The sequence below is a fragment of the Montipora capricornis genome, chromosome 12 (genome assembly GCF_036669925.1).
Source record: "Montipora capricornis isolate CH-2021 chromosome 12, ASM3666992v2, whole genome shotgun sequence".
Lineage (NCBI taxonomy): Eukaryota > Metazoa > Cnidaria > Anthozoa > Scleractinia > Acroporidae > Montipora > Montipora capricornis.
In genome coordinates, this window is record NC_090894.1 from 28506478 (window position 1) to 28518588 (window position 12111).

Here is a 12111-nt window from a genome sequence, read left to right on the forward strand (position 1 = left end):
AAAACAAAGAAATGGGTTTATCAACTAAAGAAAATAATTTGAAAGCTCATGTTTCCAGCATTGGCCCTTCATCTTCGCTCTGACAAAGGGCTAATGCTCGAAACATCAGCTCTCAATTTCTCTATGGTAGTCAATTTACTACATTAATCCAATTGATAAACCCATAGTCTGTAAATAAAGAATTAATAGGCCATGCCCTTCTTCCTTTTGATTTTGAAGCACTAATATCACACTTGCTTCATTAATTTGCAGAAAAACATTGCAGAACTATTCAAGAATGAAATCAAGATTAAAGATCTTCCTCCGATCAAGATAAATATCACGCCACCAGAACAACCAGAAGACTTAACGGGGCTTACAGAACTGTTTGATCCTAATAAAAATACGGAGGTAGCATAGATTTTAGGAATGAGCAAATTAATAGTGCATTGATGTGTCAGAGCCTTGATGTAAAAATTAATACTGACTCTCTTTCTTGTAGTTTTGTTAACAGTCTGTAATAAGACATTTTGGACAACAACTTCTATAATCTTTCAGGTCTTACATTTGTCATGATTACTTAGACTATTGTTGTTAGAAGCCCCTCAGGGATTAAAACATTGGATAAGACTGCAGAAACTAAAATAATTCAGCATTCAAATTGGAGGAAATTGTAATGACAAGATGTTTGTATTTACAGTCGTGCTTAGTTTTTTAGTCATACAATAAAAACCTGCATGTAAGAACCTACATTTTCTGAAGTCTGGCAAACTAGGTTCTTGTGTTTCGAGGCAGTTGTTGACAATTTAGGCTAAGTAGGTTCTTGATAATCATAGGTTCTTAATTTCTATGAACTTCAAGGAAATGTGGCTGTTGATTACAAGAAAATACATAAACCTGGTTTCGTTGTAGCAATCAATGATTGATACTATTTTTTGTAATTAAAGCTTGGTATTTTCTTGCACGATAAATTTGCACTCTCAATCAAACTCTCAAAAGTCAAAACCCTTGGTAAAATATTAATTCACATAATTATAAGAACCTGTTTAATCTTGCTTGGCTAAACAGGTTCTTATATTTTTGGGTACTAAAATGGCAAATTTCTGGCAGCAGGTTCTTAAACTGCTGGGTTTTTACTTAAGTGTTAGACTTAATGTTATTTCAAAATAATTAATAATTTATTATTGTCACAACAATCCACTTCCCCTCAGATCAATGTTACTTAAAAAGCTACTCATTTTTTTCTTACAAGCCATTGAATAATGCCATCTTCAACATGTTAGTCAGACATTTTAGACTTGAGTGTCATTTAAAAAACACACCACTCATTTCAAAGGTATATTTTTATTTCCCCTGGCACAATCCTAAAATTAATATGAAACTTATTTTCATTCTCTTTACTAACCAATATCTGTGTAAGCTAGTTTTAACAAGAAATGATGTTTTTGCAGTTAAGGTATTTGTCTCTTGATTCCACTTTTTACATTGATGTGAAATAAATATTTCTTCATTTTACAAAAGAGTGAAATTTTTAAAATGGATTGCGTGGCTGTAAAGTACAATAAGTTGCGTTTATCCCGTTGGCCTTAATGTTTAATAATAATTATTAAACATTAAGGCCTTGTTTTCACAGTTCCAAGTGATTTTTTTTGTTCGAAGGGCAAATTTAACTACTCATAAAGGGTGACTTGAGCTAACATGAATTGAGAAAATATAGCTAGTGTATTGCTCAAGCACATAATAAACTTGTACAAAACAAACTGAAAATGTAGTCAAGGTCATGAAAACTTCAGATTCACAAAAATCAATGAACTCTTTTTTTTTTATTTATTTCTATGGAACTATGGAATTTTTCTATTTATTGGTCTGCCATTTCAAACTTTAACTTCTTGAGAGGAGAAAATGACGTCAAAGGCTCACTAGTTTAAGAATGCAATGCGTGTGTACGCCACAGAATTAATATGCAGCAAAGGAGTTTTGGGCTTTTAAACTCGTGTTTTGCATTCATAATAAGCTGCATTCACATGCTGAAATTTTAAGCTAGCGAACCTTTGACATCAGTTTTCCCTGGATCCAACCATCTGAGGTCCAATCAGTCAGTTTTGAATGCAACTAATGGTGGCCCATGAAATCCAAAACTTACACTCAAAGTAAACAGCCTTTGGATAAAAATCAAAGTTCAAACTTTTGCGAGTCAGGTGTTAACCAAACATACTTTCAAAATCTGAGGGAAAAAAAGAACTTTTTTTTTTAAATCACAGGGGCACTTTAAAGTCAGTTGTCTTTTGTCACGAAATTGAAAGAATCAGCCTCCCTCTGCCATTTTTCTCAGTTGCGTGACAAAAAATAATCGACTCAACAAGTACGGCTTAAGTGATTTAGAGGGGATTGCTGGAAGTCTAACTTAGATCGTACGTGCAGCCACGGGGATAAGGTAATGTGTAGACAGTAGTTGGCTGTATTTGCATAAAAGTGAGCTTGAATTCATGCTTTCCTACACAATTCTTCCCCCACAGATACAATGTATGTGTCACTTTTATTTATGGCCCTGGTTATACAAGGACCATGAAGTAAAAATTACTAAGGAGGTAAAAAGGAGAAAGGATGATCAATCCTTAAATCCTGTTAGTTCGTAAAAGGTATGTGACTCTGAAAAGTGGTCTATAAATCCATTTCAGTCACCCTGAAATGTCAACTAACTTCCCGTAGCAAAGAAAATTAATAATCATCTCAAACAAATTCAAAATACAGACATAATAAACCAACCGTGCAAGGTGAAGATAATTCAACAGTCATCCAAAACAGACCAAGATTAAAATATCTCTTACTCTTTGTAAGAGACTCATTCTTGTTAGTGAAGCTACAGTATAAAACTAATGTAAGCTAAGTGTTTGTTGACTATTTAAGTACAAAAGCTTCTTCGATAATATTATTGTTCAACGAGTCACTTTGGTTTTACACACTAGGACCTAGACTTCAATTCTCCAGAATTCATTTGAGAAGATTCTCAAATCAGCATTTTTTTAATGTTGCTGTTATCCAAGCCTATTTGAGTCTCCTGTCTGTGCAGGCAAGGTCACAAAAATTAGCTCACTTTCTCTTAACATTAATTTAACTTTCATTCTTCATCACTGGAATGTGACAGCAGATTCAACTTATCCATAGGCATCTCTCCGTAAGCCTACAACAAAATTAAAACCAAAAATTTCAGAGCTAAAAACATTTGTTTTAACCTGTACATTAAAAATATGTAATAATTATCTTTTGAAGAGCATTTTAGAGTCCTGCACATAAAGCCCAACAAAAGTACCTGTAATAATATACAATATTAGTATTATACTGTCTTAAAAAGTGGATAGCGTTGAAGGCACACTCTGATTGGCTACTAAAAACTCTGAATATCCTTTGCTTTAAACCTCTGAGCAACTTGTGCAGTATTTGCACAAGAAAATATAGTAATCGTTGCAGGAAGAACTAAGATCATCTTTTTTTGCTATATTATTTCACTGTTTTAGTATACCGTTAATAGACTAAAACTTTCACGACCGGGTAAATATCCACCACTAGCCACCTCCACTTTGGTCAATAGTTGTTAATAATTATTATTTGTTGTTATTGTGAGTTTTGTAAAATTGAATTTGTCATTAAAAAGTACCTATAAGATGTCACTACAAAGTAAAATAATAATATTGATTTCTCTTCCCTTGGAAAGTCATTTAAGCCCCATTTACACGAGCAATTTTTTCTTGACAAGTTTTCCTTGACAAGGAAAAATTGCTCGTGTAGATGGGGAATAGTGGACAAATTTTCCTTGTCAAGGAAAATCTGGCATGCTAGCATTTCCTTGACAAGGAAAAATTGTCAAGTCTGAAATTTGCTCGTGTAGATGGACAACAAGGAAAATGTGACAAGGAAAACTTGTCATATTTTTCATTTACACTACCAAGGAAAACTTGTCAAGGAAAACTTGTCAAGGAAAACTTGCTAGTGTGTACAGTCGGCAAGTTTTCCTTGACAAGTGGACTTGTCAAGGAAAAATTGCTCGTGTAAATGGGGCTTTAACAAGTATCTGTACAGTACCTTTCCAAAGTACCGTACTTTCTTTAATTTCCTTCTGCGACAGCATCTGCATAGGACAACCAAGAAGGCAATTGCAAGGGCAACACAAGCTCCAGCACCAATGGGAATCAACACATTCATGTAGAAAAACTGAATACTCTGCAAAGTGTAAAAAAATCATTTCTTATGAATTTTCAAAATTATTATTAGTGTATGGCTACTAGAGAAGAGATACACTGGTCATCTAAGACAAGTGCTTTACTACTAACAATAAAATTATTATTGGAAAAACTGGAAATCAAATCAATTAATGTTGGTTTTTCCTTCAAGAGTTCCCAAGGGTCATTTTAATAACAGTGTAGAGATGAGAGATTCATCTGTGGCAAACTTGGGCAAACATTCTTTTATGTCTCTTTAGCTTATCTAGTAAAGACATGCACAAGACAAATTATGCATCTTGATGAACTAACTACCTTCAGTGCCTCTTCCAACATGCACCAAATAAAGCAGACAGTACATCTTGACACACAATGTCTAATGTCTAATGTCTATTTCCATTAATAGAGCTAACGCTCACATGGTTTACATGGGTAGAAAATAGCACTTCACATCACCCTCTCATAGTTAATTCTGTTGAAATATAAGTGCTACACGGCCAGCATTTGTATAAACGTAACCCCTCATAGCAGAGATAATTGGCATAGAGCGAGTTTCAAATGAGTGTCGTAAAACCAAAACCAAAGTAATTACTTTGGCCAATCAAAAAGGACGAAGTCATTCCAGTAAACCAATCAAAACTCGAAGTAATTACACGTAGCCGACACAAAGCGCGGGAAAATGTGCACGCGTGAGCCACGATTGGTTTTGGTTTCACTTCTGATTGGTTGAAAAAATGGCGCGAGAACTTTGAACCAATCATTGAGTGAAGTAATCATAAACCAAAGTAATTATCTAATTACTTTCGACACTCAATTGAAAACAGCTCTAACACAAATAGCGCTAACGCAAACAAAATTATAATGCAATACCTCAGGGTAAAATACTATTTTCTTATTTTGAACAGTTCTGAAGAAAAGAGTTATTTCTGACACCTAAGACAATACCTTTTCATCATCCATAGGTGATGGCACTGAAAGAAAAAGAAACTCATTACTCAAAATGCCCAAAATTAATTATTTTTTAGTGCTCTTGTAGAGGTCCAGTACTTGCACTGAGGGACAGTTACTCCAAGTATCCTTAATTGTCCCAATGACTTATAGTGGGTGCCATAGCTTTAGCTCTTTGGAGCTGAGTTGTTTGAAGGAGGGTTATTACTGGCCGAAATAGTACAAGAGCCAAAAATAATCCCACCTAACCCAGGGGCTATAGATGTACTGTTTAATAAACAAGAAGGAGTGTTTTATCAGGTTCTAAACCATGAGGTGAAGCCAAGTGGTTTTCGACTCTATAAAACATCACCATCAAGTTTATTGAACAGCTTCAAAAACATTCCACAAAAGGCAATCGTCCCTCTGGAGTCCGAGCAGGTTCAAATTGAGAGAGGAGAACATTACATACCAAGAAAAAAAGCCATGCCTTATTAGTGTGGTTTATTTAAAGAACAATAATAATTATTATTTTCTAATGAGGAATTTTTTATCTGTTTTTAAAGTTTATGCACATGACATTTTATCCGTGACCTGATCAATAGGGTGTTTTTGCTCATGAATTATTAAAAACCTTTTTAACTTTTGCAAAAAACACTTTACCAAGCTTTTCTTTGATATTTGCACAGAAGTTGAAGTTTCTGTGCATTTCATAGTTGTAGTACCTCTGGAAATGGTCTTTCCTATTGGCTAGTTTCTAATTATGCACAAACAAAAAGTATAGAGTTAGACCATATTCATAAATGACGGCCAAGAAATTATTCTTTTGTCTTTGTGCTAATTATCCTCACTAGCCTCACTTTGGAACAAAAATTCTTTTGAATTTGTTCGTGGTAACGAGGCTAGTGAGAATGATTAGCATAAAGACACAAGAATAATAATTACTTAGTTGCCATTTATGAATATGGCCTATAGCATGGCAAACTTCAGGCCAAAAGCCAAGGGAATTTGTTTGATTTTAGCTTCTTTTTTGCCTGTAGCATTAGTTGTAAAAAGTTGTCACTTTCAACTGCATCTTTAATAGTGGACACTTAATGATGAATTATCGGTAATTGGGGCGTTTTTGTTTGTAAAGCCATCTACACTGCTGTATGATGCTTGTACAGTTGTAGCATGGTAAACGACAGTAGAAAATTAAATTCTCAAACCGCGGCAAAACAGGTGCAAACCATAAAGGTCATTAAGTAAATAGTCATAATTTTTTTTTTCCATAATCGGTTGTAAGAGACTTCATTTCAATTATTATTTTGGTTCAGAATCGATTTACAAGCAAAGACCAAGATAATAAATTATTGCCTGGTGTTTTTTCGCAAGTGGAAGCGATTCTAGAACATATACATGCAACAATAAACGCTATCCATACACAAGTAAGTGGACGGGTATTCTAGAATCGAGTCTTTTCAAAGTTAACAGCGAACTTTGTTTTCAAATTTAAAATTGAAAGAAACAACAACAATTTATAACTTACAGGAGTGCACATCTCTGCCCGGTGTGGTTAATTCTGTCATCTTTTCCTGGGTATGAGTCGTAGTCGTTTCAATAGTCTTCACTGTTTCTTTAGTTGTGCTTTTGGTGGTTTCTTTAGTTTCTCTTTCTTTCGTGCTTGGCGATGTAGAAGAAGACTCAACTGTAGTGCTTGCGCTTTTCGATTTTTCCACTGTTATTGGTGTCGAACTATGTGGAATCGTCGATTCCGCAGTTGTAGTTTTCATCGTGGTCGATTGCGATCCTGTTGTTGATTTCTCTGAAGAAATTGACCCCGCAGTTGTTGTGACTCCTGGAGTTGTAGATTTCTCTGTTGTGGACGTCGTAACTTCTGGCGTTGTCGATCCCTGTGTGGTCGCGGATTCTGTGGTTGTCACAATCGCGGCAGTTGCTGCAGGCTTTTCACTGCTTTTTGGAGTTGTAGATGTCTCTGTTGTAGACGTCGTGACTTCTGGCGTTGTAGATTTCTCTGTTGTCGTAGATACTGTCGTCGCAATCGCCTCAGTTGTAGCAGGCGTTTTAATGCTTCCGTTTGTTTGCGGTCCGTTAGAAACCTCATTTGCAGTGACCGTAATTTGGGTCGTAGTTGAATCCTGAACGATCGGTGTGGAAGATGCATTCACTGTAGTATTGTTCATAGAAACGGTTGAGTTTGCAAGGGTTTCGTTTGCCGCTGAAGTGGCATTGACTGAAGCTGTTGATGCGGTTGTGTTTAGACTGGGAAAGACCGTAGATCCATTGACTGTCGAGGTTTCATTTAGCACAGCTGCAGAAGCATTCGTGAGATTACTCGCAACAAATGACGAAGTGGGAAAATTCGTTGCATTGAAAACCCCAATATCGCTTGATGAATTAACGCTGGCATTTAGACAAACAAGCGACAAATTATTAGTCGTTTTTGAATCACAATACACCGTTAAATTCAACTCAGTTCCGTTGCATAAAAATGCTAAGGTAGTTCTGTTTTCAACGCAAAGATCAGTTAAATTCACTTGAACCGATGCTGAGTTCGTTTGCAACGTTGCATTTTGATCATCTTTCGTCAATGAGCAGTTAAAAGACGTTCCATTACAGGACGTTGTTAAGTTAGCAACTGTAGAATTCTGCAACAACCAAGTAACATTACTCGATGGATTCTTTTCGGAGTCTTGGGGATCCAAAGGGGCTCCGGTTCCGTGCGAAATCCAAATGGCAAATACGAAAACGGTTGTTGTAACTAAGACCATCGCGCCATTCTGAACCATATTGGGAACAGGAACTTGTTCACCAGAGTCTCAGATGAAGTTCCCAGGTTGTCTTTGATGGAAAGAAAGCTTCTCGATTTCCCCAAAATCATAAAATTTAACCAGGATCCTCAGAACCAACCAACTTAACTTGGAAATTAACAAACTAGAGATCCGGAATGCATGACGTCATAAAATTGTCTATTTCTTTTCAATGGCTTTTGTTGCTGGAAGTCTTATCTAAATAATTGATCTTTCCGGTATTGGTATTGGACATGTAAATCCTCAACGCAAGTTTAAATCCTTTTGGTAGTTTCTCAAAACAGTGTAAACGACCATTTGCAAGTTTGAAGTAAAACTACAATTTAAAAATCTGAAATCGATGTAATCTGAAAGGTTTTCCGATTTGTTTTCATTTGACAGTCACGAGTGAGATCTTGGATCAAAGTAAAAATTCTCCTTTGTAATGACTGGCATAAGTTCTCTACTGAGACTTCAATAATACATCGTAAAAATGTTTCGTTAATAGACGATTTTCTCGATTCTCAATACTCCGTTAGCCTCGCCTGGTTTCTCTGTGAAAGCCTCGCTAAGCTACCCATAAAATCGTCGGACCTATTCTCGAAAGCCCCGATAACTTTTCGGGGCCGAAAAGCCAGTCGTCAAACTGCAATCTGCTTAGTTTGAAAAGCTAATCCTTTAACATGTTTTTGATGTAAGAAAAACAAAGAGGATTGCGAAGTTTGATGGCTTAGAACCTCGGCGTTGCGAAGATATAAAGAGAATTGTGGAACCCGAAATAGGCCCGAAAAGTTTCGGGACTTTTGAAAAACAGGCCACTGGCTCTTCTGGCGAACACTAATAATAATAAATAATCATGTCACACAGATGTCGTTAATTGCCGTCATCGAAACAAATTGTTCATGTGCGCTGGACCTTGACAATGATGGCAGTTTTAGTTTCAGAGCAGTGGTGATCTAATCCGAAGGGTTCAATCCCCACCCTGGTCAGAGTTTTTCTCCATCCCTGTGTGGGCCCATTCCCATTAGTAGGGCTAACGCTCATATGGTTAGCAGCTTCACATTACACTCTAATCACTCCTGTTCGTGTCTAGATTCTGTCTTTCTTTTATAATTGACAGCTAAAAGTTCTCGTCAAGAAAAGACGGTTTAGAAATCTTTAGGCTTCAATCCTTGCGCTAAAGACTTTTCCGTGTCGGGAAAAAGTCTTTCCCGATACTCCCCTGCTAAGTAGCGTCTTTGTGGGTACGGAGTCATCTGCGCGTATTTTGGGTTGGTTTCAGGGAGTAGTAGAAATGCGTAGATTTTATCCGGTAGATACAGTAGAACATTTGATAAACCTGCAATAGCCGCGTTGCAACGCGAATGGCGTTTAAATGGATCTTCAAGCAAAATATACCCTTATGGAGCTCAAGAATGGAAAGTTAATAGACCAATTCGGCTAACTCAGTGTTGTACCCAATTCAAATCTTTTGGGAATAAAACGTTTTGTTCCAAGTATTACCATATCATTTACATGTGAATGCTACATTATCATGCAAATGCAATACACAAAGCATCTTAACCCCTAGAGATTTGAATTGGGTACAACAATGAGTTAGCCGAATTGGTCTAATAAACAAGACAAGCGGAGAAAATAAATATCTGGTATTTTAAAAGCGACGAGTAATGGACTACGACAACAACTTGATCTCCGTATCAACTGAATGAGCTTCGTTTCTAAATTAATATGTTACCAACTGTGATGTTACGTACAACGCTGAAACCAAATGGCAAATTCTGTATGGGCTAAAAAAACATTGAGGGAATCGAACGCCTTGAATGCATCAGTACGTGTTTGCTGAAGTCGCATCTCAGTTATCCGGGCCGTATTTACGTTTATTTTGTACCTCAACTCTGCACAGTCTTCAGCATAATTGGAAGTAACGATGAAATGATATATGAATTGGATCATATATAAACTGCGGATATGAAATCAAGTGAAGCTATGATCTTCGCAGTTGTGAACGCAATTTTTGCAATTGCGTAGAGAAGCCTGAAAAATTCAGGACTTCAACGGGATTTGAACCCGTGACCTCGCGATACCGGTGCGAAGATATGTTCTCAAGGTTACGGTACAGCGCTTTCTGATTACTGCGCACTGGAATATTTCTTTCATTATTGAAGAAATTGCTTTGTTTTTTCTTGTCAGAGGCCTATCGAAAGCGCCAACTAAACACTTTGAGCAACAGCGTGGAAAATGCACTCATGGAAAAAATATTTCGAATTGTAAAATTCCCCAAAACTGGTTTGGTGGAAGTGGTTTATCTATTGTAGCTACTGTAAGGTAACAAAGCGCCTTTGAGTGTAATCTTTATATTGTTACCTTTCAAGGCAAAAATCCGCCCCAAAACCTTTCCCGACAATTAGCCAATCAGAGGATGCCACATTTTCCGGTCAGAGCTGTCGATCTCTCAGAGGTTCTTGCGTTCCTCCAGCTTCATTGTGACTAATATTTTCCGGAATTTTGATGCATGTTTTCGGAGTGGATCGGCCTTATGCTAAACAGAAAAAGGACGCGCACATCGATCTCATCAAACACAGCAGCAGCAGCTGAGAAAAAGTGGAAGCGGACCAACGCAATAGCTTTAAAAAGAAGCACAATGTAGGATGTGCGTAAAAACCATCGCGGCAAACAGATGGTGATGGCGATATCAGAATGCGGGCTGGTTATGTGAACCTTTTACACAGTATTTTCCTTGTCATGTTGTCATACACCATACATCTTTATTTACCCTCGGATTTTTAGAGTAGCTTGGTGTAGCTAATATCTCCGAGTATTTACCCTCCCAACCATGATACACCACAGAAGACAGACCACAACACCGGGAACTACATGCCCTACTCTTTGCGACAAGTGTGCGGGTTCTTTTACGTCCCACAGGATTATGAACATTGAAGGGTTGTGAGACTGGACCTCCGGCTTATCGTCCTTATCCGAGAAGACTAGAGAGTCTAAACATTTGCAGATATAATTACAAAGGCAGCACTTTCTCCTCAGTTACTTAAAGACCCTGAGTGTTGGTCCGGCCGGAGTTGAACCAGGGCGTATGTATAAGCGCCCTGGTTGAACTCACGACCTCCCGCGTGACAGCCCGGTGCTCAACCAACCGCTGCGCGGTGAAGAAGACGATAGCCGGAAATGCCCTTAGTCGTATTCTTTTTCGCTACAAGCGTGTTTGTTCTCGTTCACTGGCAGTGTACTAAGAGCCTGATTTAGCACCTCTTGAATTCCCATGATTTTCCTTCAGATCCTACGATAATTTATTCGCCGATACGCTTCGTCTGAGTTGTCTGAAGGCCAGTTATAATAATACGATTCTTTGCCTTAATTCCGCTAACCTTCCCTGCTTCGCATCCTCATATGTTTCTGTGACCCTTCCGCTATGTTCTCGTTGCTAGCGCCAGACGTCGGATATTCACGTGGCTTGTGGGGGGGGGGGGGGGACTTTTTTTCATGTACATCCTTTAAAAAGCTTCCGTGTCTTTGAGGGTCTTTGAAGCCATTCTCTTCATTCCTGGGTGATTGGCTGAATCATTAATCAAAATAAGGTGATGTGACATATTATTAGAGAGTCTCGGACTAGGACGAGAACAAGTACAAGATTTGACCGCCCGTTTCTAAGGAAAATACTTACAAGATTTATAACCCAGACGATTGCTCAGTCATTCTTATTGCTGGTAACTGAGCCTTTTTGCTGATTGAAAAATGGCAAAACTGAAACTGCTACCGTGTTGGTGACTTGTTATTGACACGACAACATTTTTGCAAAACCTCGTCCTAAAATGACGACGGTATCACGTTTTTCCCGCCAAAATGACGCTGGTTTCCGCGTGCTCACTGTTCTTCTATGAGAAAATCTCGTACTCGAAGTCGTTCTTATCCTAGTATCTAAAGCTCTCTATTGTTACGTGCATTGCTAACAAAGGCCTCTGTATGTCAGCTCTGAATATGTTTCAGTCTTTTGATGAAAAGTAAACAAAAGTCAACAGATCATGCTGCAAGGAGAAAAATGTCTCCTGAGTAGGCAATGTCTCTAACTTATGTTGCATTCGTCCTCCAAGATGTCGCAAAACACCTCAAAATGGTGATTGAGTCCAGTTTGAGTGTGAATCTTGTATCTGCTTCCCAATGCACCCATAACATTGTCACTACAACCA

The 12111-nt window shown here is 37.7% G+C and overlaps 3 protein-coding genes across 5 annotated transcripts in view; 1 reads left to right on the forward strand and 2 right to left on the reverse strand.

Annotated features, from left to right (window-relative positions):
* The window catches only part of LOC138027154 (exportin-5-like), a 42635-nt gene extending 41136 nt beyond the window's left edge, over positions 1-1499 (forward strand). For both annotated transcript variants that reach the window (XM_068874667.1, XM_068874668.1), the window contains one exon: positions 253-1499. In XM_068874667.1, the coding sequence (XP_068730768.1) occupies positions 253-399 (147 nt within the window). In that variant the 3' untranslated portion in view covers positions 400-1499. The remainder of the gene's footprint in view (positions 1-252) is intronic.
* On the reverse strand, positions 1305-8310 carry LOC138027157 (uncharacterized). The gene is made up of 4 exons (XM_068874673.1): positions 6652-8310; positions 5142-5167; positions 4060-4197; positions 1305-3160 (listed from the first exon to the last, which is right to left on the reverse strand). The coding sequence occupies exons 1-4, from the start codon at positions 7910-7912 to the stop codon at positions 3098-3100; spliced, it is 1488 nt and encodes a 495-aa protein (XP_068730774.1). The 5' UTR covers positions 7913-8310; the 3' UTR covers positions 1305-3097.
* Positions 8311-10908: 2598 nt separating this feature from the next.
* LOC138027158 (probable inactive tRNA-specific adenosine deaminase-like protein 3) overlaps positions 10909-12111 on the reverse strand; it is an 11310-nt gene continuing 10107 nt past the window's right edge. For both annotated transcript variants that reach the window (XM_068874675.1, XM_068874674.1), the window contains exon 8: positions 10909-12111. This exon is cut by the window's right edge and continues 45 nt beyond it. In XM_068874675.1, the coding sequence (XP_068730776.1) occupies positions 11988-12111 (124 nt within the window). In that variant the 3' untranslated portion in view covers positions 10909-11987.

Excerpts from the sequence above, each read along its gene's own strand:
- LOC138027157 (XM_068874673.1), bottom strand. The coding sequence starts at position 7,912 with ATGGTTCAGAATGGCGCGATGGTCTTAGTTACAACAACCGTTTTCGTA. Across the intron at positions 5,168-6,651 it reads GGGCAGAGATGTGCACTCCT|TGCCATCACCTATGGATGAT; the intron begins GTAAGTTATAAA and ends TTTTTCTTTCAG. Across the intron at positions 3,161-4,059 it reads AAGTACGGTACTTTGGAAAG|GCTTACGGAGAGATGCCTAT; the intron begins GTACTGTACAGA and ends ATTTTGTTGTAG.